General features: G+C 34.0%; 1 protein-coding gene across 7 annotated transcripts in view; it reads left to right on the top strand.

Annotated features, from left to right (window-relative positions):
• LOC127876679 (semaphorin-1A-like) overlaps positions 1–23,166 on the top strand; it is a 103,504-nt gene extending 80,338 nt beyond the window's left edge. For 5 of the 7 annotated variants that reach the window (XM_052422056.1, XM_052422058.1, XM_052422055.1 and 2 more), the window contains 7 exons: positions 5,625–5,710; positions 7,369–7,588; positions 11,912–11,980; positions 12,850–12,917; positions 14,140–14,277; positions 14,968–15,033; positions 16,947–23,166. In XM_052422056.1, the coding sequence (XP_052278016.1) occupies positions 5,625–5,710; positions 7,369–7,588; positions 11,912–11,980; positions 12,850–12,917; positions 14,140–14,277; positions 14,968–15,033; positions 16,947–17,305 (1,006 nt within the window). In that variant the 3' untranslated portion in view covers positions 17,306–23,166. The remainder of the gene's footprint in view (positions 1–5,624; positions 5,711–7,368; positions 7,589–11,911; positions 11,981–12,849; positions 12,918–14,139; positions 14,278–14,967; positions 15,034–16,946) is intronic. The other 2 variants (XM_052422060.1, XM_052422061.1) reach the window with 2 other exon arrangements.
• Positions 23,167–24,413: the final 1,247 nt, after the last annotated feature.

Here is a 24,413-nt window from a genome sequence, read left to right as displayed (position 1 = left end):
CCCATTAAAAAGGTGACAGTTTCTGGTATTTATTAAAACATGTTTGCAGTTCTTTTTCAAAAACATCTCAGAAACCCAGACACATTTGCATAATTCATACTTTTCTTTTCAGTTTTTGAAATAATAGCATGCCAAAGTAATTGCTCAATGCACACACAAAAATAGATAATTGTTTTCGAGACATTAAATGAATTTAATTTGATTAAAAAACTTCAATTATAGTTATTGATGCCTTCCTTGAACAGTTTAATGATTGCTAGCAATGTGAATGGATCCATTCTGTCAACTGTTGATGTGAATGACTCAGAACACAAAAAATATACACGTCTAGAAAGACGTTTTGTAACAGGCTGCACACTTAAAATACATTTATTAGCTTTTCATGGCTTGCAAATTTACTGGTAGTCGATATAATTTTATGTGTAATATATAAGGCAATTAATGACTTCTGCTATAAACCTGCTATGAGATATGCCACACAGGTGTTGGTAAATCTCAACTGAAATCTTGAATGCATAAATGTGGCAAAACCTGATTGCCTACCCTGAAATTGTGTTCCTTAAAATTCAGCAAAAAACCCAGCTTCAACCGATGACAGTCAACTGAAAGCCCGCCCTGTAAACTGCATATTTATCACTAGTGTAACATGGAAATGATGAATGTCAGCTTACAGAAGCCTCTTTTTAATAGTGAAAATTGCATTTCTATCAACTTATCAACCCTTCTCAAATTGAGGCTAAGCCCATTTTAATGTGCTTGAGCTAGTTTTCTTTAGAAATTGCGTTCTGAAAATGGGTTTTAAATGCATACATTTTGTGTCATTGAAAACCATTTCTATAGGAAGATCGCAAGCTAAATAGATTTATATCTCTTTTGCGTCAAGTTTGTGTAAAAGAAGCTGCCTTCTCTATACATTCTTATGAATAATTAATTTTATGTCAAATAACCTCTGACACACTTGTTACAATTTATGTTGAGAGCAAAAAATGCAAATACTTGGTCTCTTTTGCTATTACAAAACACAACATGGGTCATGGAGTTTTATGTAATTAATGAATGCCAATGGTGGCTCATGAAGAACATATCCATTTATTATCGTTTAAAGCACCCTGACCTAATATGTAGGGTTCTTAATGCAAGTATTTTTATGTGTTTGGAGAAGTTAAATATTACTTTTTAAATACCCGTTGCTTTATTCATTGCAACCACTCGATCTTTTCATAAAAAAACTGAATAACCTCTGCATAAATAATTTTGTATTAAGAATGATTACTTTTGTTTCTTTATAACCATCAGTCTTTCCGAAACCAAGAAAATCATAGCATTTGCAATTTCTTTCTTTTGAATTCTTTAATATGTTATGTTTCACCCAATTGCTATTTAATTCATAGCACACTAGATTTCTAAGCCAAAAATTGTGACACTTGATAAATGCGTAACAGCATTTTCATTGTGATAAATAATAAACTTTGATACCATTATAGACAAATAATTAACTTTGATACCAATGTGCAAATTGTTTTGGTAAGGTCATCCATCCATAAATGGTAATGAATAAAGAAATTGTTGTACGTGTGAATGATGAAACGTTACATGTTGTGCTACGTTTTTCTGATGGCCAATCACAACTGACCCAAAGTCATGGCCTTTCACACATGTTAATTGCTCAAAGTGGTCGTCCATTGTTTAATCTTCTCTTTCTCACATTCTGCCTAGAAGACAATCCACATTTTGCATCCTTCTTCTTGTCTTTGTTTCATTTTTTACCCACATTTGGTATCATCAGATGTCTTTATTTGAATGGCCTTATCAAGTACTAAGTCCATTAAGGCAAAACAGTGCTCAATAGTTATCTTTAAATTGGCATTCTAGAGTATACTTGACATAATTTTCATTGAACACATGGACTGAAACAATCGTATGTGACAAATATCATGAATGTTACAATGTTACACATCCTAACTTTATACAGTGGTTTCGTTTTTTTCATTTATCTCTCTTCAATTGAAACTTGCCTGCAAAATGTCAGGTGCACCACTAACTTGTCACCAAAGGCTTTTCAATGTACAAAAATGAAAAAAAATACATTTCATAAGCCCCAAAAATGTTGGACATTTAAAAATTGTATTTTATCTGAGTGTTGTGTAGAAAAAATTGGTTCTATAAGTTATATGGTGAGGAGTGTATAAATAAGAATGAAGTTTCCAGATTTGCTATGTATTTAAGTACAACGCTTTAATAGGTTACATTGATTAAATAATCTGGAACTACGTCAGCTATCATAACTTTTATCAAAAGCTAATCTTGATATCACCTTATTAAACTGTCCGCCCTTTTGTGGAATCTTGTGGATATCTATACCACATGTGAATCTACTTGTAATTTCAACATATACAAAAAAGCAGGTGGAAACTTTTGCAGGATATGGGCATAATATGATTCTAACTAATTCTGAGCAAATAAGCAAATTTATTAAATGATTCTTATTTAAATTTTTATGTACTTTAAGGTTAGGCTTCAGGAGATGCATTCATTTGAAGTGTCACTTCTATGAGAAATCCTTCTTTAATACCATTCTTATGAATGTCTTTCTAAGAAATCAACGCATGATTTTAAACGTAATGGTTGAGCATGGATTTTTGCCTGCATTAACAATGAAATGTGGATTGCATGAGGTTAAATAAGCAATTACGCTATGCAAAACTTTATAATTAGCATATATAATTTATGCAAAAGCATTATGTTCATTGTACACCATGTGTGCAGTTGCTGGTTTGAGTAAATGTTGTGTTTCTTAGTTACAAGCTTCACCGAGCACATAAACTCAAGATCATGACAGTAAAAACACCAAGGAAATGCACATAATAATAATGATTTCACATATAACAGTTAGTAAATGGCAAAATATGTTATCAAATATATGCCAAAAAAAATTAAGTATTATTTTATTATAGACTTGGCTATGTATTTAGATAATAGAGGTGAACAACTCCGGAGAGCGAAAATAGTTTGAAGCATGCAATTAATTCTTAAAACAAAAGTGAACATAAAAAAAACAGCAAAACAACAGAAGACAGGCAGTTAATAAGTTGATTTTTTCTGAACCTGTTTTGTTGGCATAAGCCACACTGTGAAGAGTGCAGTTACTTTCATATGTGCAAAAACGTTGAACGGTTTATTACCTGCGGTGACAGGGGGATGTGTTTTGCTAAAGAGGCCAATAAGTGTGCAACTCAGGAGCACGCAGTCTGCTATTTTGTAATTGCACAGTTTACTGCTACTGCGCTGCTGTTATTACATGAATATATCTTAATCAATGAAGATGTCAATTTTTATTGCTGAACTGGTATGTGTATTTTGAAGAACAAAGCATATTTGTACTTAAATGCTAGACATGTGCTGAAGGGTTGGTTGTAATTCAACTGTTCCTGCAGTCTATGTAAATAGTTACTGGTGACCCCCCTTACCCTACCTGTCTGTTGTTACACATTCCTGTTTTCGTATTTATTTTATTGTGTTCCTTTCCACATAAAATATTGTCTCCCTGGCCTGACTTAAATTGGACCTAAATGTCAGTGTTCTGGCAGTGTTTGATGACATTTTAAAATCCTCATATATGTTTTGGGAATAATGACTGGTTTTAAAAATGCATGTATATTATATTTTCAAATTTGACAATTAAGGACTAAAATGAATGTGCTCGTAGTGTAGTCTGGTCAGGACATTTCATGTTTGCTTCATTAATGAGTCCAAGAATCCTTTCAAAACCTTTGGCAGTCTGAGTGTATGCTTGATCGAAACTTTCATAATAATAATTTTATATTCACATTAAGAGTTAACTAATTTTATATTTGGTACTGATAGTGTCATTGAAATCTTGAATGTGCTTATGACCTTTCATTAGCCCTAAACCCTTTTGGCAATACAAACACTAATATTTTATAACTTTGATAAGTGTGATGTTGTTTAAAAAAGAACATGACTTTTTATTGTGTCTTTATTTAAACATTATTAACCATTATAGCTGCACCTTAAAACTGAGGAATGTTTTTCACTTATCCACTTGTTTACAAGTGCCCTGCCATTGTTTAAAGTACTTCACCTTTTATTTATATTCTTTGAGTGTTCCTTAAGGGTCCTTTATTCATCAATTATAGATCTCAATGCTGTGTCAATGGTTCTGTATACCAGACCTGACCCTTGAAGACCCATTGAAAACTTATCAATGAGTTAATCATTTATGCCTAGCATCTAGAAAAAAGGCCTTTGCAAACAGCATAGACCCAGATGAGACTCCGCATCATCAGGGTCTGCGCTGTTTGCTTAATGGAATTTCTGTAAAACATATTCTAAATATAAAAATAAATATACTACACATCCCTTATTTTTGAAATTTATCCAATTAAGAAGGATGGGAGAGTCAATTAGGCATAAATGGGCTAAACTAATGTTTGTCCCTGAAAAAACACTGCTAAAACTGTTGATGAAATTCAAAAGTAGACAAATTTTATTACTTGCTTCATCCTTACAAGTTTGGTTTCCTGTTTTTTATACCGGCAAATTAGGTGTTACTATACTGGTAATCTGGAAAGGTAGAAGGGGCGTGTTAGAGGCCAGTAATATGTACTAGTATAGAACTTTTATTGTAATCAATAAAATATTATGTGTGTTTCCACTCATACATAGGAGTGTAGATGATTCACAAGTGACTGCCGGAACATTATTTTCCCTGCACTTTATGGAAGTTAAATATGAAAACAAATCATTTGTTTTAAGCTAAACTGTGAAATTGCAAGTGAATAATGATCACTGTCTTTTATGCAGACACTTGTTCTTTAAATTGTGTTATTGAAACAATATAAGTTGAAGGTTGTTTTTCTGTAGACAAAAATATCAGGTTGAGGTACAATAATGCTTTGTTTGCCGCAGATTAAAAATACATATTCTTGGCATCACACCAACATATTTGACATTTTCTTAATTTGACGGATCTTATATAACAGCATTAACAAGATCGTGAAATGCAAGACATAAATTCATTTGCTTTGAAAATAGCTCATTTATAAAAACTTCTGGAAAAAAAGAAAAGATCTCCAGTGTAGGGCTGCGTATGTCTCCAAAATGTCTGATTGCTTTAATATCCTTTGAGTGATTTCTGCTACAATCTTCTAAGCAAGAAGCCTGTAGAAATGTAATAGATGTCAATGTAATAGATGTCAATGTAATAGATGTCAATGAATTGAGATTGAGCTTATTGGCCAGCTAAAGTAGATATGTCATGAAATGTTTCAAACCAATATTCTCAAAGTACAAATTCTCTTATGTATTTCAGAAATTTTGACACAATTTAGGCATTTTTAAGGTGAAATATCATGACTTTATTTTCAGATAGCATTTACTTAAATTTATTAAATTTATTTTGGGTTTTTCTGTTAAATCATTATGATCCAAGTCCAATGGCTGGACAGAACATAAATTTATATGAATATATTACCAAAATAAATTGTGCTTCAATTACGGGTTATTTGAGCTAAGCCAGTTTTGGCCCTTGGGTGTCCACTGTTTGTTCCTGTTTAAACTGACTAACTGTGTTAATGCTATTATTTTGTTGTCTATTTTTGTAGAGGAGGACGATTTTCAGCTATAGCAGTGGACCCACAAGTCCTTGCATCAGACGGATTCTACTATGATGTCATGTTTGTAGGCACAAGTAAGTGTACAGTATTATATCTAACACCACCAGCTTTCTTACATTTAAATTGACCAGTCGCCAAATACGCGATCGCTCCGCCCACTAAGTTGTGTTTTCATAAAACGCTTATTCGATTACTCCGACAGTCTTTGTTTGTGGGACCATGTGGCCGCATTAAACGAAATCTGATTGATTATAACGTGAGTTTGATTGATAGCTGGCGAGTGGTCAATTGAGTGCTTAGCTCTGGGAAACTGGGCATAATACATGTGGGTAAAGAGTCTTCCCAGATTAGCCTGTGAAGTTTGCTGAGGCTAATCAGGTACAACCATTTCTGCTTTCACGGAATTTTATGTTTAAAGGACTGTTAGTCTTTTTTTACAGAAAATCTTGTTGATGCGTAAATTGTCGTTCCTGATTAGCCTGTGCAAACTGCAAAGGCTAATATAGACCAACATTTTACACACATGCATTCAGACTGTTCGTTGTTTTATCAGAGCTTTGATCCGCTCTGTTTGTAGCAATTTCATGTTCTTTTAAATGATAACTCATAAAAATATAATTGGATCCAATCTTTATCAAAATCTTAACTGTATGCTTTATATCTTGCACAATTTTGATTAATTGTTCAAATAAGGGTGCTTAGGAGATAAATAATGGCAAATAATGGCAAAATGTGTGCTTGTTTTACTTAACATCCATAAAACTGATTTGTTAACTGATGTTAAATGGCTAAGAAATGAAAGATTTATTTTGTAATGGGCAATAAAATATCAAAATGATCAGTCGGAAAATAAGATGTAAGCATTAATAAAAAATTACTTATTCTTATAACAAAAGTAGGTTTTACTTTAAAAATATTACTAAGGTTTTGGTTTTGACATACAGTCGTAAGTTGTGTAATAACAAACAAATGAGATTGTTATCTGTATAACGAATAAAGTCAATGGTCCAGAACGGAATAGTAAGTGTATTTTATCTCTATATCATCGTCTTCATCTTGATGGTAGTGTCATAAAGGCCAATAAATGTTATAAACATTTACCACTAAAGTTGCCGCGAGACCAATTTTGAAAGCATATAAAAGCACTTCTAAGTGTCCTGAATGGTGTGAAAATTTACATTTACTTGTCATGAACACATTTTTGGTATGTAAACAACATGGTTAACACATCAACAAATGGCATGATGAATAACAGCTATGATAGAAAATGTATCTTAGCCAAGTTTGTAAAAATAATATTGATAGATTAATAAAAAATGTACTTCTTGATTTCTGTATTATTGGTCATAACTGCATTTGTAAAACAAATATGTCTCAATCAAGACAAAAACTTGTTGCCTTTATTTTGTAACCATAAGAGTAACTGGCAGATTCAGCTTTAGTAACTTCAGGATTTATGCTAATTGCTGCTCATTAGTATCAAAGGGCTTGAAATGAATCCTTTACAAGTTGAATCTTGTAAGAATGTTCTGAAATTTGACCGAATTTTGAAGACCTTTGCAAACAGTTTCGATCCAGATGAGACGCCACAGAATGTGGCGTCTCATCAGGATCCAAACTGTTTGCTATTCTGATAGTATTCTTTGAAAAAAAAAAAAATGCTAATTAAAGAAATTCAGCAGACGACACTTTTGTATCCGAGTGTTGAAGCGCTTGTTGCTCTGTCTTGTAGCCGATGGGCGAGTGCTGAAAGCGGTGAACACAGGAAAGCCAGGTCTGGACAGCAGCGTGGTTATAGAAGACATCCAGGTGCTGGGCCAACATGAGGCCATCAGAGAGATCAAGGTGCTCCGTAAGCATGGCCACAATCAACACGAGAAACTGATCATCGTCTCCAAGGACAACATAGTATCCATGCCCCTGCATCGCTGTGGTCATTACAAAACATGCAGGTACGTGAATAGCAGTCAGGGTGTAGCTGAGGGACTGGTGATATGTATATGGCCTCTGGAGTTAGGGGATGGTCTTGGATATGTTTGCTTTGCTGGCCATTTGGGTTAATTGAAGAGGTTTTGACACTGGAATATCAGCTTGGTTATACCAGGAAAGATAGCTAAGTTTGAAGAGCACTGGATTATCCGACAATGGCAAGATTGATCCTCGGCCCGGTCACATAACTAATGTAGGGATTGATCATGAAGACCTTTCTACAGCAATTCCCTCCCTACCTCTGATTTAACCCATTTATGCCTAGCGTCTAGAAAAAAGGCCTCGGTTAACACCGTAGACTCATCAGGGTCTGTGCTGTTTGCTTAAAGGAATTTTTATAAGAAATATTCTAAATATAGAAATAAATATACTAGACATCCCTAATTTTGGAAATATATTGATCCAATTTAGAAGTATGGGAGAGTCCACTAGGCATAAAAAGGTTAAGTTGGGCGCTTGTCAGTTACTGGCATAAGCATGTGCTGTTAGTACTGGTAAACCAGTCATCACAGGATAAGTGTGACTTGGTTAACTGACCGCCATAGTATGACTGAAATACTATTGAAAAAAGTTTAAAAATCAAACTTAGCAAGCAAACAACCGACTGACTGTTATGGATGCAGGTGTTTAAGCTTATGTTCCCAGTTGCATATGGAGCTATGCTGACTAGGACATGAAACTTGAGACCTTTAGAGTTGTTTACATATGCACTTTATGACTCATAATATGTATTTTGTTTGCAATAAACTTCTCTGTGTTCTCTCAATTTATGGTTGGAATGTTTTTAAAAAATGTTCAAAATATTCAGCAAACATGTCACTTTAGTGTCACAGTAATTGAAACGTATGTTGTGCTTGTGCTTGTTGTTAAATTGGTTCAAGGTACATCCTCCTTGTATTATCCTTCCAAGAATAGGTTTATTCACAAACGTGTGACCAAGCTTGAAGTATTAACTTACCTATCTCCTGCTTGATATTCGTGCTAAGGCCATAATACTCTATGGTGCATGATGACTTGCTGTTTGGTACAACATGCATTGTCTGTATTGGTTGTAATAAGTGTTGATTTACTGTCAGATGCAATATCGTGTGACAAACTCATTGAAAAAGCTGTGTAAAATGTGTATTTTTAATGACAACAAACAATATAGGTTACATAAAATGCTAATTTTATAGATAATAGTATATAACAGTATACATTGTAATTTTATGGATGTTGTAAAATTTAATTTTTATGCTCCCCCCAAAATTTTTTTTGGGAGAACATATAGTCGCCGCTTCGTCCGTCCATGCGTGTGTCCGTCCGTCCATGCACAATTTTTGTCCGGGCTATTTCTCAGCAATTAATGACCGGAATTCAATGAAACTTTATGGAAAGCTTCACTACCAAGAGGAGATGTGCATATTGTCAGCCGGTTCTGGTTGGATGATTTTTCACACAGTTATGGCCCTTTGAAATTTTCCATTAACTGTACATATAGTGCAATTCTTGTCCGAGCTATTTCTCAGCAACTAATGACCGGAATTCAATGAAACTTTATGGGAAGCGTCACTACCAAAAGAAGATGTGCATATTATCAGCCAGTTCTGGTCGGATGATTTTTCACAGAGTTATGGCCCTTTGAAATTTTCCATTAACTGTACATATAGTGCAATTCTTGTCCGGGCTATTTCTCAGCAACTAATGACTGGAATTCAATGAAACTTTATGGGAAGCTTCACTACCAAGAGTAGATGTGCATTTTATCAGCTGGTTCTCATCGGATGATTTTTCACAGAGTTATGGCCCTTTGAAATTTTCCATTGTACATATAGTGCAATTCTTGTCAGAGCTATTTCTCAGCAACTTATCATGGGAATTCAATGAACTTTATTGGAAGCTTCACTACCAACAGGAGATGTGCATATTATCAGCCGGTTATGGTCGGATGTTTTTTTTACAGAGTTATGGCCCTTTGAAATTTTCTATAAACTGTACATATAGTGCAATTCTTGTCCGGGCTATTTCTTCCCAACTACTGACTGGAATACAATGAAGCTTTATGGGTAGCTTAAATACCTTGAGGAGATGCGCATGTTATTTGTGGGTTCTGGTTAGATGATTTATTTAGAGAATTATGGCCCTTTGAAATTTTTAAGTTGCTAAACCATCCATTGTATTATTTTGTCCAATGTTATGCCCCTCGAGACGTTTCCTTTTATCTGAATATATAGTGCATTATCGTGACAAAAAAACCCTTTGGGGAGCATCACCCGTCTCCGACGCTTTCTTGTCTTAACTTGTTTTGAAATATTATATTAGAGCATTTTTATGAATTCTTTTGTTTCATATCAATGCTGTTGTTTCTTGTTATTTTTTATAATTAAAAGGCCATATATTGCTTTTTATAATAAAGAAAATGTGTTATTATCGTGAAATATTATTAATATCACCTGAATTATTAATGTTACTTTATATAAATAGATCATGAAAATGTATTAGGAAAAAGGTTGCTCACAAAATTGGCCATTTGATTGTAATACATGAAGAATGTTCTGCAACTTGAGCCGTTGTGCTTGTGGATTTAGTTTATGCTTGTTCTCTCGAAGGTTCCAGCTATTTTCCAAAAATGATTATGACATGTAGATCGAATTTCAGCCAAAATACTGTGTGCTCATTATGTTAAAGCAGACAAGATAAATTTGACAATATCTCGATACACTACGGAGTTACTCACGCGATCAGAGATCTTAAGATTGCATGCTCCAGTGCTTGTCTTTAAGTGACCTCAAGTGTCGAACATTTTGAGCTAGTGATTGTGACACCTATAAGTCTGTGGTAGCAGACAGCTATGCTTGGCAGTAAGTCATATGACCAAAGCAGAGACTTCTTTGCAAAGATTGTGATATTAGGAAGTTAACATATTGAAGTTTCTGTAGTTCTAGCAAAGACCTATTTCTATTTGACTAGTTTTTTACCTTTCTTCTTTTGCAACACCTCATGGCCTATTTTTTTGTGCTAGATTGTCTTGGCTTTAAGGTTGTTATGACCTGTTTAGTGTCACCTGGGCTTAGGATATAATTTTCAGTATTAAAACACAGAAGATCCTTTCAAATAATAAAAATCATAAAAATCACCTGTCATTTAATGCCCTTATTCAGTTTCATCTCATTTGAGTGTTCTTTTCAATTTGTCTAAATATGGTTTCGTCTTTAATAACATATTGATTATGCAATGCATGGGTTTCAAAGGGTATAAAGATCTATTTGGAAGGTAAAATGGTGCTTGTAATTAATTTAACAGCTCAGATGCATTGAGGACTGTCATTTGAATTGATTACTGTATGGATTGGAAAAACAAGCTAAGCTATCCTCTTTACTATTTGTAATTGAAATCATTGTTCATTAAAATTCAGCAAGGTTTGCAATTCAAGTTTGGTTGCTTACATTGAGTTCGTTTATTTCGACTCCTGGGCCGCTTGATTGCAAACAGTTATGTTGATTATGCAGATCCCCTTACAAGCTGTTGGAAAAAAGCACACCCAAAGTTGTTCATGATTTTTATCTCCATATGAAATTTCAGAACTAGTTGCTTATATTATAATATGCATTAAATTGAAAAGGTTTTAGGAAAAAGGTTTTATTAAATATTTTATTTTGAGAATTTGCTTATTTACGAGCAGAAGTATCAGATGTCAGGCGTCTTGTACCAGTTTAATTATCTGTTGAGAAAAAAGATTAAATAAGTGAGGCGCAGTTTTATGTTCAAATATGAAATTGCTGGTAAGAAAGATTGGATGACAAAATTAATATAAATTTGTAAAAGAAGGCACTGCATGGAAAGTGGTGTTAGTTGTGGACTTAAAAAATGTTTAAAAAAAAAAATTATTCCTTAGCTTCTTTCCTCTTCTCTTTCTGCTTTGTATAGCGGAAGTATGGTTTTTACCGGTAGATTTAATGTTACAAACCACACATGCACAGTCTCACATCCTGATTAATATAGTTAGTTTTGGTAAAGGCTTGGTAAAAAAAAGTCAAACCACTTATTTTAATGAGCATATGCTTTTACAGCCAGTATTATATTAACAAACACATGTTACCAAATATAGACCATAAAAATATACATGTACTTTGGGCTTGACGTTTTGTCAGGGATATTGAATTTGTCAAAATAGATTTCATAAGAAAATTACATCTCTTTAGAATGTGAAGTTTTTTTATCCCCATACACTTATAGGATATTTTTGCTTTAATAGGATGCATTTGAAAAATAAATATCCTATTATTGTGCATGTTGTTGTGTTTCAGTACCTGTTTACGTCTGCAGGACCCGTACTGTGCCTGGTTAGATACCTGCACCACCCACACAACTCGAGGGTATGACATGGAAATACTTCTTTGTAGATCTTTATAATACGCTCTTTGCTCTAGGAAAACATGGCTTAATGCATGAGCGTATAGTGTTGTCCCAGAGTAACCTGTGAAGGTCGCACAGGCTAAGAGGGACGTACTTTAAATGAAAATAACCCTAGACGTGGAAAGTGTTGTCCTGGATAAGCCTGTGTGGATTGCACAGGCTAATATGAGATGGAACTTTCCCACATGCGTTAATTCCTGTTTTCACAGAGCGGGGCACATATCTTAGTGTTCTTAGTGTTTGTGTTGTACTCTAATTTGAATGTGGTCAAAGAGAGACAACTCTGCAGACATTGTAATTGCAGATACAGCAGATATAACCCTTTCATTGCGGGAACCGAATTTTAAAGGCCTTTGCAAACAGTTTGGATCCAGATGAGACGCCACAGAACGTGGCGTCTCATCAGGATCCAAACTGTTTGCTATTCTGATAGTATTCTTTGAAAAAAATAGAAGAAAATGCTAATTTTAGAAATTCTGCAGACGACATTTTAGCAGACGACAAATTTCCCAGCATGCAAAGGGTTAAACAAAAATACTTTTCTCATTGTAGGGAATGTCTGATCATTTTTAAAAAAGAAAATATGTCTATATTTGTGTATGGCATTTAGACAATTCTTTTTCTCATTCTAATGTGATTAAAGAAAGACAGCTCAGATAACTAGATACACAGTTTTAAAGATGGTGTGGACAAATTATGCTATTTAAATCTGGTGGAAAATTATCTGTTAGAAAAAATTGCTCTTGTGATTTAAATGTGTGAACGTGTAAATGCATAGAAAAGTATAAAATTAATTAAAAAAATATTGTTCATGATTTTGTTGTTGTAGTCTTCAAGATATCAGAAACGGTGATGCATCTCAGTGCAGAGATGGCAGTTATAAAATCGAAAAAGAAGGTAGGTTGTGTGTAGCTTATAGGATCATATTAAAATGCCATTTTAAGTCTGTATGTTCGTACCTTCATGTTTATTTATGTTGGACAGACCAGTTATGATTTAATTGAGTCAGTCTCTGAGACAAAATGGCTAAATGCATTTGTGTTATATATACCAGTTAAGACTTTGCCAACCCTTCAGGCTTATCTTGGACGACACCTAAACTGCATTTTCATTTAAAAGATACTTTCTTAAAATGAAAAGTCTCATTTAATCAGAAGGTGTTGTCCCAGATTTGCCTGTGTGGACCACACAGACTGATCTGGAAGGATACTATGTGGACCACACAGACTGATCTGGAAGGATACTATGTGGACCACACAGACTGATCTGGAAGGATACTAAACACATATGCATTAATCCCTATTTACTCAGAGCTTGACTCTGTTGTTTTCCAATATCAAATCTTTTTAGTGATAAGGATGGGGAGTGTGTCCTCCCTGGGATGTTCAATATACTGTGTTGTGAGGTGCTTGATGTTGTTATTTCCTTTGAAATGTGTGGTATTATACCTGCATCATATAAACATTTTCATTACAGTATATGGTGTTATGTTGTTAAATCTGCTTATTTACTTTAAAAGTTTCTATCAGTTGGGCAACTGTTGAAATTCTTTTTATATCAAATACCTTATTGTTATTGTTTTTTGATATATGTTTATGTTGATTAGTTTTGACAGAATGAATCCTGACAATGAGTGATTCATTCTATAGTTAAATGTAATATAAATGTAGTAACTTAAGTGAGATGATTAAAAGAATTTTAGGAAGTTCAGTTTTCCATATTAAAAATGAGCCAAAATTTGTGTATGCATTATAACTTAATAATTCTTAATGGAAATACAAATGAACATAAATACTTATATGTTATCCAAAAGCTTATGGAATTTATCAATATGTTATGGAAAAACTATCAAGTACATGATACAGGGATCTTTTGCTATGAAAAACATGTAGCATTTAAAATATAAATCATTATTTGGCTGGCTTTTTAATGTATTCTTAAAGCATTTCTGTCATTTTCGATGGATCTGTACTCTACTAAGCTACTATTTAAACATCTTATGTAACTTACAATTACTCTGCTTCAGTTTCTTTTTGGTATTGTTATATATGTATATTATATAAATTATTCTTTCATATTGTGCAATCGTTATTGTGAGTTGTGTGGTTGTAAAATTTAGGACCCATTATGGAAATTGACGTTGTCATACCGACCACTCCGAAACCAGTCGAGGTTTCCACATGTCAACCTTGCACATGTAACTGCAGCCAGTCTGATGTGATTATTACCATGGAATCTACACAAAACAATCATAGTGGTTAGTTGAGGCATTGAACACAGTAATTTTTAACTTAGGCGCTTTTTGAAATAGCTCTTGTAAATTTTTACTCTTCATAATGGTAGAAAGCTTTTCTTCTTACACTATATAATTTAAATATATCTAATGGTGTATATGGTTGATTTAACACGAAAATATAATATAAATGGTTCTTCATATCCCTTAGGTGTTTTGTAAAAACATCTGTATGAATTTTTTGGGCATGCCTGTGGCCTTGGCACATATATTTTCTTTGAGCTCTTTCTGTCATTATCTTCAGTCCAGTGTAGTAATTAAATACAAAAGTGTGATCACCCAACTTATCATGGAATAATATTAACATAAGAATATTAAGTTTAAACACGAGAGTGTTGTTTTGTATTTTAGCACATATTAAAACTGGAATCCTCAAGTTTGCACACTGTAAAATGGTAATCATAATATCCATTTTTATCATAATGTCTGAGATTTAAAAAAAAGCCCATGAGTTTATTTACACTTTACCTGACAAAATTAGTTCTATGACCAAATAATGAATGTAAAGCAATCAACATTGAAATCTAGCCTGTCTGTGCTTAGGCATGTTGCCACAAGTCTGTCTACTTAGTGTTTCCCTCTGTATGCATTATGTGCCCTTGGGTCTAGCAGCATTCTTTGTTTCTCACGCATCGTATTTTACATATACGTTAGGTCAAGGTCGAACAAAATCTGGTGAAACTGACACGGGGCCAGTTGTGTTGATTCCCGAGCCTTGTGGTAAGCATTATCTGCTTATATAGCCGTGTGATACCATTCATGTGTACTGAGCTTTGCATAATCTGTCTCCATCTGCAGTTTGGGCTGCAAGACATGGTCTGCATTAGTAGAATTTCGCTCTAACAGCTATCAGCTTTTGCCTTCTTTGACGGAATACTTTATAAGTGAAATGGCGCTTACAACTTCTGAATGTTGAACAGAATTATTTAAGCGTTTCTCAAGTCTTGCCATTTATTCTGTGCATGTTTTGGAAAAAAGATGCTAAGAGCATGCAAAGTTGAATGCATTAAGGTAGAAAAGCAATGATTACTGGTTAAAGTGTTAACGAATAAAAGTGAAATTTAGCTGAATTTTAAACCAAATTAATGTGCAACAAACAAAAGTGTTGTTTTCTGAGAATGTGTTTGGTGCCGGGGGATCACACACCTGTAAATTTACTGAGTGGGTGGTGTCTGTCAGATTTGTAGTTTTTTGTGCTTAACTCTGGAAACTGAATTTGCATGACTTATTTGTACTAACAGTGCAGTGTAGCCTTCATGCTAACTGTCAGAGTCACCCCTACTCATGGCAAAGCTGCTGTTAGTAAATCAATTTAGTAGTAACTTAGCTTTCTTTGCTGTCTTGTATTGCAGCAAGGTTTTCCTATTTGTCATGAACATTTTTACTCATGCAAGCCTTGAAGTTTCACAAGCTGTTTTTTTTCATTTGAAAGCATTTTTATTGCAGGCTAGAAACTTAATTCGAACTCATGTAAACCCTTATATATTAATACATAACCTTTGTAACTCTAAGCTAGAAATCTTAATTGTAACAGCAACTATAAGATAGCTAGATAATTAGCTTATGTAGTTAGTAGTGCATGAAGATTTCAGGATAGTTAATATTGCAAGACAAATTAAACAACACAATAAAATTACAGTTTCTTTTTTTAGAAACAAAAAATGTGTTAAGAAATATTTTAACAGTGGTTAATGTCTGGTTGGCTGCATTAGGCTCCACAAGACCGACTGGAAAGTTTGCTACTTGCAGTATAATAAGAACAAATTTGTCCAAATAATTGGACGAATGGGTTTATTAGAATTACAAGAGTTACGATTGCTCTGGGTTCCCTGGATATGTAACTGTTTTAAGGTGTTGGAATTTAACTCTGTAATACTAATGAGATTGCGTAATGATGGGTTTTGGCGTGATGATCTAATACTGCAACTAATAAGGAATCAGTGCCTCAACTGTGTTTTTTAAGCAATGGTTGTAGATGAAGCAAATGGTATGCTTCATTATACCAGGTCCTGATCTTTTTACTTTAAAACAGATCAGGAGGTCAAATCGTTTGATGCCTGTTTATGTACAAGTGTGCATTATGATATGCAAATATGCATCATACAAAATAAATGGAGTCCTGTTCTGAGAAAACTGGGCAAAATTCATGTGCGTATGATGTCGACCCAGATATGCCTGTGCAGTCCGCACAGGTTAATCAGGGACGACACTTTCCGCCTATACTTGTTTTTCGATAAGGAGGGACTTCCTTAAAACTAAATACCATTAAAGCGGAGTGTCTTCCCCGATTAGACTGTGCGGACTGTACAGGCTAATCTGGGACGACACTTTAGGCACATGCATTAAGCCCAGTTTTCTCAGTATGCGGCTCAATGGATCAAAAGATTGTTTCAGCCCTTCTGCGTGATTCTCTTTATTTATTGTGCATGAAAACTGTTTAACTGATTTTATTGACATTTTTATATGCGGAAAATCTTTTGTATGTGTTCATAAGAAGACAAGATGGAATTAATTTTTTTAGTCACAAAGGGAATTGTCATGTGCATACTTACTTTTGGAAAAGATGGAGAACACTATCTCATTTTGTGTATTGAGGCTGTCTTAGGTTAATTGTACCATTTTGTGTTTCTCAGAGAACCCTCGTACCGATGATCAGATCTACACTGCATCTACGCTGGCGGTTGCCTGTGTTGTGGCCATAGTGGTGGCAGCCATGATAGGCTTCTTCATCGGTTACCGGGTCAGCCTGTGTCGCAACCACACCAGGAACACAGAAACCATGATAAATTTTGAGCAGCATTTTGGATCATTACGGAAGAATGGAAGCAGGCATTCTGGCGACACTTCAAATAACATTTTCCAAGAGCCAACCAAAAATACAGCGAAAATGCTAACCGTAAATAATCTGTCAGCAAAAAGTCCAAATTTACCAAACGGCTCTCTTGAGTCACGAACAATAACTCCGCAGCAGGCTTCAAGAACGTACATTTAGCCACTGGTTCCACTGCTGTGAAATGTAGATAAGAACAATTGTACAATATGTAAATACCTGTACATAAGTGAAACACCAGTGCTAGAGGGTGTCTAAAATGAACAAGTTTTTATTCAGTCTGAAAAATATGGACCAATCTATCTTGTACAGATATTTAGGGGAAGAAATGTTGAAACTGCTACTTACAGACATATTTTGAACTGATTACCCCAAAAATGACAAATAAGTGTTTGATGTTTGAGCATCAGATTAGAGGACTGCACAAGATCAAGTACAGGTTAGAACTGTCATATTTTCCGTAGCTTGCGCTTTTCAAGGAGTCTTAACTGCTGAGCCATCGTTGAAATTGTAGGAGAGAGCCCAGATTTATAAATCGCGGCTATTGTTCACAAGAAATCATTCCAGGATATTTGCTGAGTATAGGGAGGAGTGGGGAGGAGGTTACAAACAATAGTATGTTGCTGAGTGAACTATTCAATACGCATGAGATGACTACATACTGCAGCTTATCTTGTGAGGATGTGAGGACACGTTGAATTGAAAATATCTGGGCGAAATGGATGAGCTGGCAGAATAAGGTGATGGAAAGAAATGCAAAAAGCATCGACTTTGGAGTGTTTTTGCATGAGCAAAAACGACATTGATGACATGTAATTTCGGAGGCCAATCTTTTTGACTGTTGAAAGGAGCAACATCGCTCTCATAATTCAAAATAAAGCTGTTCCCATGAAGTGTTCACATGATTTAGGGCAACAAAGACAATGTGCGGCTTTAAACTCTCTGTGATGGAACTTTTTTTATAAGCCTTGTTTAAGTTGTTTGTACAATTATTTCGCCCTTTCTTATGTGTTTTTCATATCATGATAACAAAAGTAATAAACACATATTAAATATATATTCACACATGTAAGATGGTACAGTTTAACTATGTTTATGCAAAAACTTACAAACCCTTATGGTTATTAAGTAGTTTGGCAGGTCAATATTATAATCTTAAATTAACTTTCATCATTTAAATGTAAATATAACTTACCTAATAGTTTGCACTCAAAAGTTAAAGAGTTTGTCACTATTCTGTTGATGTAAAAAAACTGTATACCGTAAACATTCAAGTTTGCAGTGAAGTTGAATGACTACCAATGTTATCATTGGCAAAAGACACTGTAAATACTTCATACAAAATTCCAAAGTTTGTTATTTTTGTATACATCCTTGATGTTGACAGTTATTGTTTTATGTCATTTTAATTAAGTAATCGGAGTAGTATAAATAAGATATGGTGCTTTAAATCAATATCACAGTATGATCTCACAACCATGTAGGAATAGTTCAGAATTGATTGCTATGGAAACCATAGTCTTGGCAGCAAATTTTTGGGGTCGAAGATATAACAGTTAATTTTAAAGGGACATTATTTGGGGAAATGACCTGTTATATTTATTCAGAAATGAAAAATTCCCAAAAATGCTACTTGATTTTTAGGTCGAGTGATTGTCAAACCAATAAGAAATATTTCAGAACCCATACGCAACAAATAAATTGAATTTACAGTAAAACATGCTAAAAGATGAAATCTGTTCAGAAGTCTAGGGCTTATATTTTTAGATTTGACTTCCAAGTTTTGGTCATTAATTATAGATAACACTTTATTGTATCATACCATTTTTACAGATCCAGCTTAACATGAATAATTGTTTTGAAGCAATTGAAAACAAAATTAGGTTTTTCAAACAAAATTAGTCTTACTTTATTCATACTAGTGATATTGTTATAATAAGTGACAAAATCATTAAGTTACACAATGTCTCATGTATCAATAATTGTTGAATAATCTTTGCTCTAATGTGATAGCAAAAGCAACAGCTTAATTCCTGATTTAATTAATTTATTCCTGTTTTTAGCTCACCTGTCTTGAAGTGACATGGTGAGCTTATGTGACCGTGTGATGTCCGGCATCCGTATGTGCGTTCGTGCGTCCGTAAACAATTTGTTTGTGTAGACAGTAGAGGTCAAAGTTTTCATCCAATCTATGAAATTTGGTCAGAATGTTTATATTGATGAAATCTGGGTTGGGATTGTATTTTGGTCATCTGGGGTCAAAAACTAGGTCACTAGGTCAAAAACTAGGTCACTAGGTCAAAAACTAGGTAACTAGGTCAAATAATAGAAAAACCTTGTAAAGACAATAGAGGTCGAAGTTTTCATCCGATCTTTATAAAATTTGATCAGAATGTTTATCTTGATGAAATCTGGGTTGGGATAGTATTTGGGTCACCTGGGGTCAGAAACTAGGTCACAAGGTCAAATAATAGAAAAACATTATGAAGACAATAGAGGTCACAGTTTTCATCCAATCTTTATGAAACTTGGTCAGAATGTTTATCTTGATGAAATATGGGTTGGGATTGTATTTGGTTTGTCAGGTGAGCGATTCAGGGCCATCATGGCCCTCTTGTTAACAATTTTAGTGCATCATTATGATTTATTTATTATTTAATAAATGTTATTTGTATTTAATAAGACTGCAAGATCACCAATTTTGCTGACAGCTTTGACCAAAGGCCAGTACCAATGTATGTTAAATTGCAAATTATAATGGCATATCAAACTGCCCATGTACCATCTTCATAATGTACATAGCATGTATGATACACATTCATTGCTAAACGTGTCTGTAGTGTGTGTTTTTGTTCGAACTTTGGTCCTCTGATCTCATTTCGTTTGTTCACTAGTATATATTTTTGAAAATTACAATCTAATTGCATCAGTTGCATTGATTTACAATTGTTTGCATTGTGTTATAGGATTCGCTTGAGAAAAGTTAACAGCAACTGATCAAAATATTAATGATTTATTTAAAGTACAATGAATTTCTGGGAAATTGTTCTTTTTCCCCATAATTGTGTTCTCTCAAAGATATGACTATGATTTGTATACATTCCCTTTGTTTTTACTTTTCATCATTACTGTAAAAACACTCTAATTTAAACTATATATTGTATTATTAATATTGTTTTTAGTAAGATTATTGTCCCCTACCGGTTTCACCATAGGGGACTTATGGTTTGCGCTCTGTGTGTCCTTCTGTCTGTCTGTGAGTCTGTCTGTCACACTTTTCTGGATCCTGCGATAACTTAAAAAGTTCTTAATATTTTTTCATGAAACTTGAAACATGGATAGATGGAAATATGGACATTATGCACGTCATTTCATTTTGTTCCTATGTCAAAAATTATGGTTGCTATGGCCACAAATAGACTAGAAATACTGCTGAAAATGGTGGTTTTCTGGATCCTGCGATTACTTTAAAAGTTCTTAATATTTTTTCGTGAAACTTGCAACATGGATAGATGGCAATATGGACATTATGCACGTCATTTCATTTTGTTCCTATGTCAAAAATTATGGTTGCTATGGCAACAAATAGACTAGAAATACTGCTGAAAATGGTGGTTTTCTGGATCCTGCGATTACTTTAAAAGTTCTTAATATTTTTTCGTGAAACTTGCAACATGGATAGATGGCAATATGGACATTATGCACGGCATTTCATTTTGTTCCTATGTCAAAAATTATGGTTGCTATGGCAACAAATAGACTAGAAATACTGCTGAAAATGGTGGTTTTCTGGATCCTGCGATTACTTTAAAAGTTCTTAATATTTTTTCGTGAAACTTGCAACATGTATAGATGGCAATATGGACATTATGCACGTCATTTCATTTTGTTCCTACGTCAAAAATTATGGTTGCTATGGCAACAAATAGACTAGAAATATTGCTGAAAATGGTGGTTTTCTGGATCCTGCGATTACTTTAAAAGTTCTTAATATTTTTTCCTGAAACTTGCAACATGGATAGATGGCAATATGGACATTATGCACGTCATTTCATTTTGTTCCTACCTTAAAAATTGTGGTTGCTATGGCAACCAAAAATAATAATCTGAAAATGGCGGAATTTTTGACAAATTTTGGAGCCGGTAGGGGACCATATTGTTTGACAATAGCCTTGTTTGAATTTTGTTTTTAACCCATGCAATGAATTTTTGTTATAAAGATCAACTGTGCATAAAAAATTAAATAATGCCTGTTGTTTGTTAGTGCTATGATGGCTGTTAAACAGTGATCAGATTTTGTGGGGATGAGTGCACTAATTGATTTTTTCTTAAATTATTTGAACCTATCAAGCAGGCTTATTGTTTGTTTCGTCAACAATACTAAATGGTAATGTTTGTCAAAAACTTAAATAAAACTTTGCTTTTTTCCCTAAACATTATTTGCATTTATAAAATCAATGTTTATTGTAATTGAGATCTTATTCTTGATTTTCCAAAATTTAATTCTTATAATTATTTAAATTACACTTATATAATAGTTAATAGTAATAAATGCTTAAAAAACAAACTTTGGCAAATCTGATAAGATATATGTATTTAGATTTAAGAAAATGTTTGTCACAAAAGCATGTCTGTAAACTCTGAAGAGATTAGTCATTATAAAAAAATCATACTGGATACCATCTCAAAACCCTTAATTTAAATGACAAAAATTTGGGATTTTATTAATAAGCATATCAGAGTTTTTATCATGTAACTAAGGACTTTTCACTTTAGTTAAATTTCGAAGCATTTAAAGTAGTAGTTATTATAATTTTCTAATTTACATTTGCTACTTATTTAATGTTTTGTAAGACAGTAGAAAATGGATATTGTAATGTATTTTAAGTCTATCTTGTATGCTGCTTGTAGGTGTACATAGATTAGAAAATAAGTATGATCACTTGTTCAGTATACTTAGTATTACTACATGTGTATATGCCACTGTATTATGGTATTATTCCAAAGGTCTTCATCATACGTATATTTTGTATTTTATTTAATAATATATTACTCAGTTATTAATTAGCGTTGAATGTTCTTACTTTAATTGGTGCACTCCATCTTACATCATTTCATGCTGTTTTTAGCTCACCTGTGCACAAAATGCTTATGGTGAGCTATTGTGATTAGTCAATGGCCGGGGTTGTGTGCTGTGCATCATGCTGCTTCTACTTTAAGCTCTTTATCACTCAGGGTCCACAGTTGTGACTCAATCTCCATGAATCTTAGCCAGGATGTTTAGCTTTGCATTATTCAGACCACGTTCAAATCTTGGTCAAGTGGGGTCCAAATTAGGTCAAAAGGTCCAATCTTATAAACAAATTGTTACTGCTCTAGATGGCACATTTATGACTCAGTGTTCAAGAAACTAAGTTAGAATGTTTATCTTGGCAATACTTAGCCTAGGTTAAGTCTTAATGTAGTAATCAGTCCAAATCTTTAGACAAAACATTGTTACCAATCAAGATGCGGCCTTTATTACTCAATCTTTATGAACCATTTGAAGAATGTTTTTCTTGGCAAATTCTTGGCAAAGATTTCATTAGGGTGAAGTGAGTCAACAAAATAGGTCACTAAATAATCTTAAGAACTAGACAAAATGTCTTCATGAAATCTTCATGCAGGTTAGTCCTTCTATGGATTAATTAATCATATTGCTGCAATTGGTGTGTAAAAATAAACAATGTTTCTTAGGTGAGCGATATAGGGTTATCATGGCCCTCTTATTGTAGTTCATGTTACCATGGAAACCTAAATTATATCCCAAAAATGTGAGTGCATTTATGTCACCTTTGCAGCTATACTTAATCTTTCTTTATAACCATAAATACCGGTAAATTGAAAAACAAGTGAATAAAAAATGTTTCTAGCGGGAAGTATTTGATGGAGGTTTCCATGTAATATGAACAGAATCTTGTTACATTTTTGTTTGATGTATGTTATGTCGTACATTTCAATAAAGAAACAAACTATTCAATGTATATGAGACATGAGTCTTCAGTCTGTTTACCCATACTAAAGTGTTCATCAGTATTATATGAACCATATGAGATGTACACCACATTCTGATGAATGCATACCTTATATGCATGTGAATATACAAAATACCACATAATCGTATTACAGTTGATCTTAGTTTAAGAATTTCTGTCCAGATGACAGCGGTTAAATCGAGTAATGATGAAAATGCCCTGTTCCAACAGTTTTTTAAATTGAGTAACAAAAGTCAGATTTAAAATAAAGAGACAGCCTCTCACAGTCTTTCAAAGTTTTTATCCAGTCCGATTCCCATTTTTATCCAGTTGGTGTCCCATTTTTATCCAGTCGGAATCCCATTTTTATCCAGTCAGAGTCCCATTTTTATCCAGTCGGAGTCCTTTTTATCCAGTTGGAGTCCCATTTTTATCCAGTCAGAGTCCCATTTTTATCCAGTGGGAGTCCCATTTTCATCCAGTCCGAGTCCATTTTCTCACAGTCTGTGACAGTCCTATTTTCTCACAGTCTGTGACAGTCCTATTTTCTCACAGTCTGTGACAGTCCTATTTTCTCACAGTCTGTGACAGTCCTATTTTCTCACAGTCTGTGACAGTCCTATTTTCTCACAGTCTGTGACAGTCCTATTTTCTCACAGTCTGTGACAGTCCTATTTTCTCACAGTCTGTGACAGTCCTATTTTCTCACAGTCTGTGACAGTCCTATTTTCTCACTGTCTGTGACAGTCCTATTTTCTCACTGTCTGGACAGTCCTATTTTCTCACTGTCTGTTACAGTCCTATTTTCTCACTGTCTGTGACAGTCCTATTTTCTCACTGTCTGTGACAGTCCTTTTTTCTCACTGTCTGTGAAAGTCCTATTTTCTCACTGTCTGTGACAGTCCTATTTTCTCACTGTCTGTGACAGTCCTATTTTCTCACTGTCTTTGACAGTCCTATTTTTTCACTGTCTGTGACAGTCCTATTTTCTCACAGTTTGTGACAGTCCTATTTTCTCACAGTCTGTGCCAGTCCTATTTTCTCACAGTCTGTGCCAGTCCTATTTTCTCACAGTATGTGCCAGTCCTATTTTCTCACAGTCTGTGACAGTCCTATTTTCTCACAGTCTGTGACAGTCCTTTTTTCTCACAGTCTGTGACAGTCCTTTTTTCTCACAGTCTGTGACAGTCCTATTTTCTCACTGTCTGTGACAGTCCTATTTTCTCACTGTCTGGACAGTTCTATTTTCTCACTGT

The sequence above is a fragment of the Dreissena polymorpha genome, chromosome 4 (assembly GCF_020536995.1).
Source record: "Dreissena polymorpha isolate Duluth1 chromosome 4, UMN_Dpol_1.0, whole genome shotgun sequence".
NCBI classification, from domain to species: Eukaryota; Metazoa; Mollusca; class Bivalvia; order Myida; family Dreissenidae; genus Dreissena; species Dreissena polymorpha.
The sequence above is the reverse complement of the archived record's forward strand: the minus strand, read 5'-3'. Positions and strand labels throughout refer to the sequence as shown.